General features: G+C 41.3%; 1 protein-coding gene across 1 annotated transcript; it reads left to right on the top strand.

Moving 5' to 3' along the window:
- Positions 1-624: 624 nt before the first annotated feature.
- Positions 625-1074, top strand: MELLADRAFT_60780 (uncharacterized protein; the record flags this gene model as incomplete). Its single annotated transcript, XM_007406986.1, has 1 exon — positions 625-1074. The coding sequence occupies one exon, from the start codon at positions 625-627 to the stop codon at positions 1072-1074; it is 450 nt and encodes a 149-aa protein (XP_007407048.1).
- Positions 1075-2407: the final 1333 nt, after the last annotated feature.

Here is a 2407-nt window from a genome sequence, read left to right as displayed (position 1 = left end):
AGCCCCCCATCCAGGAAGCAGAGCCTTTTGGGGTGAAAAACAAGTTGTCAGTTCGTGCCTGGGCTTTCCCAAAACCCCAGTGAGTTTTTTTTTTATTTTTCCCATTGGCACCTGATGCTAACCTCATTCGTTTCAGACTCCTTCCTCATGCGTAGTGCTGGCGAAGCGCCGTGGCATTGACACGACATTTTCAACTTCACGTTACCCAACTACAAACTGCCAACTACCACAGATGACAAAATTCAAACCACCTACGTTCACAAGATTCTGAGTTTGTTCTACAGTCCAGGTACAAAGCGTATCAATCAGGCAGTGCGGATGATAGTTGCTGCTGTGACATTTGCCCGGATGGACACCAAAGAACTTCCCGTGGACTACACTCCTCCTGAAGTTGAATACCCAAACCAAGACATTGGGCAGTGTCTTCAAGCTGCTCATCACTTCAAAAACCTTCACAAGACTAAGCAACAAACTCAATTTGCTGCAGAGTGTACGAAAGTGTTGACTGGGATGGTTAATCGCCTGTACACGGTCTTTGAAGCAGTCACCAGTCTGTGAGCAAAATTTCATCATGCATTGTATCTCAGTTGAACACCCGACAAGCTCCTCTCAGATTACGAGGCAATGACCCACACCCTGGGTACAGGCTCCATGGCATCACATGTTCTTGGACCACTGTTGGCTTTTTTGGTCTCTGGTGTAAAGGGTCTCATGATCTTCCCGCACGACAAAGCACGATTTGGATCCGTGAAACTCTCTCATTTCCTGGTTCTAGTTAACCAGATGAATGGGCAAGGACCCATTGACGAACCAATCTGGAAATATACCCAGAAGTACATCCTGGAAACCATTGAAAACATCTTCTTCCCCACAGGTTTTGATCCCTCCAACCTCAATGATGTTGGTTGGGATGAGCATGAAGTGTCCAAGTTCCAGCTTGCCAAAGCACTGGAAGTAGACCTTTATAATTTTTGTGTGAATAGGACTAAATTCTCTGGCGGTGAGATTTATAGAGACCCTCTGTTTGACCTACCTGACATTCAAGTTGCCAAAGATCCTAACAAAAAAAAATAATGACCTTATGATGTATTTTGTTCTCTTGAATTATAATTTTCATGTGCTGGATTTATTCCACCCCGGGGAAAGTTCCTTCCTCTTAACTCAAAATGTACCTTCCATCAATCAAAAAAAAGTTTTCTTGTTTTCCAAACCCAAGTGTAAGGATAGGGATTTGAATAAATATTGTTCTGCTTGTATCTTGTTTTGCCAAAAGGTTCTCTTGTTTTCAAATTTCAAGTGTAAGGTTAGGGATTTGAATAAATTCTATTGTTTTATTTGTCTCTTGTTGTTCTACCTCATGTTTCCCTCCCTGCCTGTGAATTTTAATGCCATCATATTTTTTTTATGATATCATTGGCATTCTTTCCTGGTACTGTGAACCAGCTCAAGCCTTCAGGTGAGGCTTGAACTGAGTTCACAGTACTAGAAAAGAATGTTGATGGTATCATAAAGAATAACTTATGACAGAGTGAATTTCACATTTAAATCTCACACTGGGGTGCAGTCTTTTTTAGAAGGCATGCCTATGCACCTTTTGAATTCTTGGTTCACAAGTGAGGCTTGAACTGAGTTTGCGGTACTATAAAAGAATTTTGATGGCATCATGACAAATCACTCATGACAGAGTGATTTCAACCCCCATATCTCACACTGGGGGTGCAGCCTTTTTTAAGAAGCTTCTGAAAAATTCAGGTGGTGAAATACTTTCATACACAAAAAAGTGAGATGACAGAAGAAAGAGATACAACCCGCCAAACTTGACATATTTGGTCTTCTGAACTTGTGGCATATTGTTGACCCAATAAAAAGATGAACCGGCTGTTGAATATGGATCTGTATATAATCAACCCTAACAGCATGTTTTTAGGTTTGGATACCCATACCCAATTTGGGTTTCAAGTTTTTTATAAACCATGCAATTACCCTGATTGCAAAGCATGAATCAAACAGATATAAACTAAAACAAACACTGTTGGTTCTAGTGTTGTGAACCATTTCAAACCTCACTTGATCACTCACACCAGTTTATGTCCAGGTGAGACTTAACCTGGTTCACTTTTATCCCTCAAAATCCCAGTTGCTTTGCTAGCTACTTTCAAGGTACAAGGTTTCCTGCCACTTCTAGGCTTCTGAAAATATAACATGTAAGATCAATGAACCCTAACCTAGCCCACCTACTAGTGTCTCACACATACCACCACATGTAACCTACATGGCACTGTGGTTGTGAGGACTTAGTCTTGTGATATCCCATTTCCCAGTCTGAATCTGGACACTCAGCATTTATCCAACAATCAGATATTTCTCACATCCACACCATCATCAATGCCCATCACTTTAGGACGTC

The sequence above is a fragment of the Melampsora larici-populina genome (genome assembly GCF_000204055.1).
Source record: "Melampsora larici-populina 98AG31 unplaced genomic scaffold MELLAscaffold_7, whole genome shotgun sequence".
In the NCBI taxonomy this organism is placed as follows: Eukaryota; Fungi; Basidiomycota; class Pucciniomycetes; order Pucciniales; family Melampsoraceae; genus Melampsora; species Melampsora laricis-populina.
The sequence above is the reverse complement of the archived record's forward strand: the minus strand, read 5'-3'. Positions and strand labels throughout refer to the sequence as shown.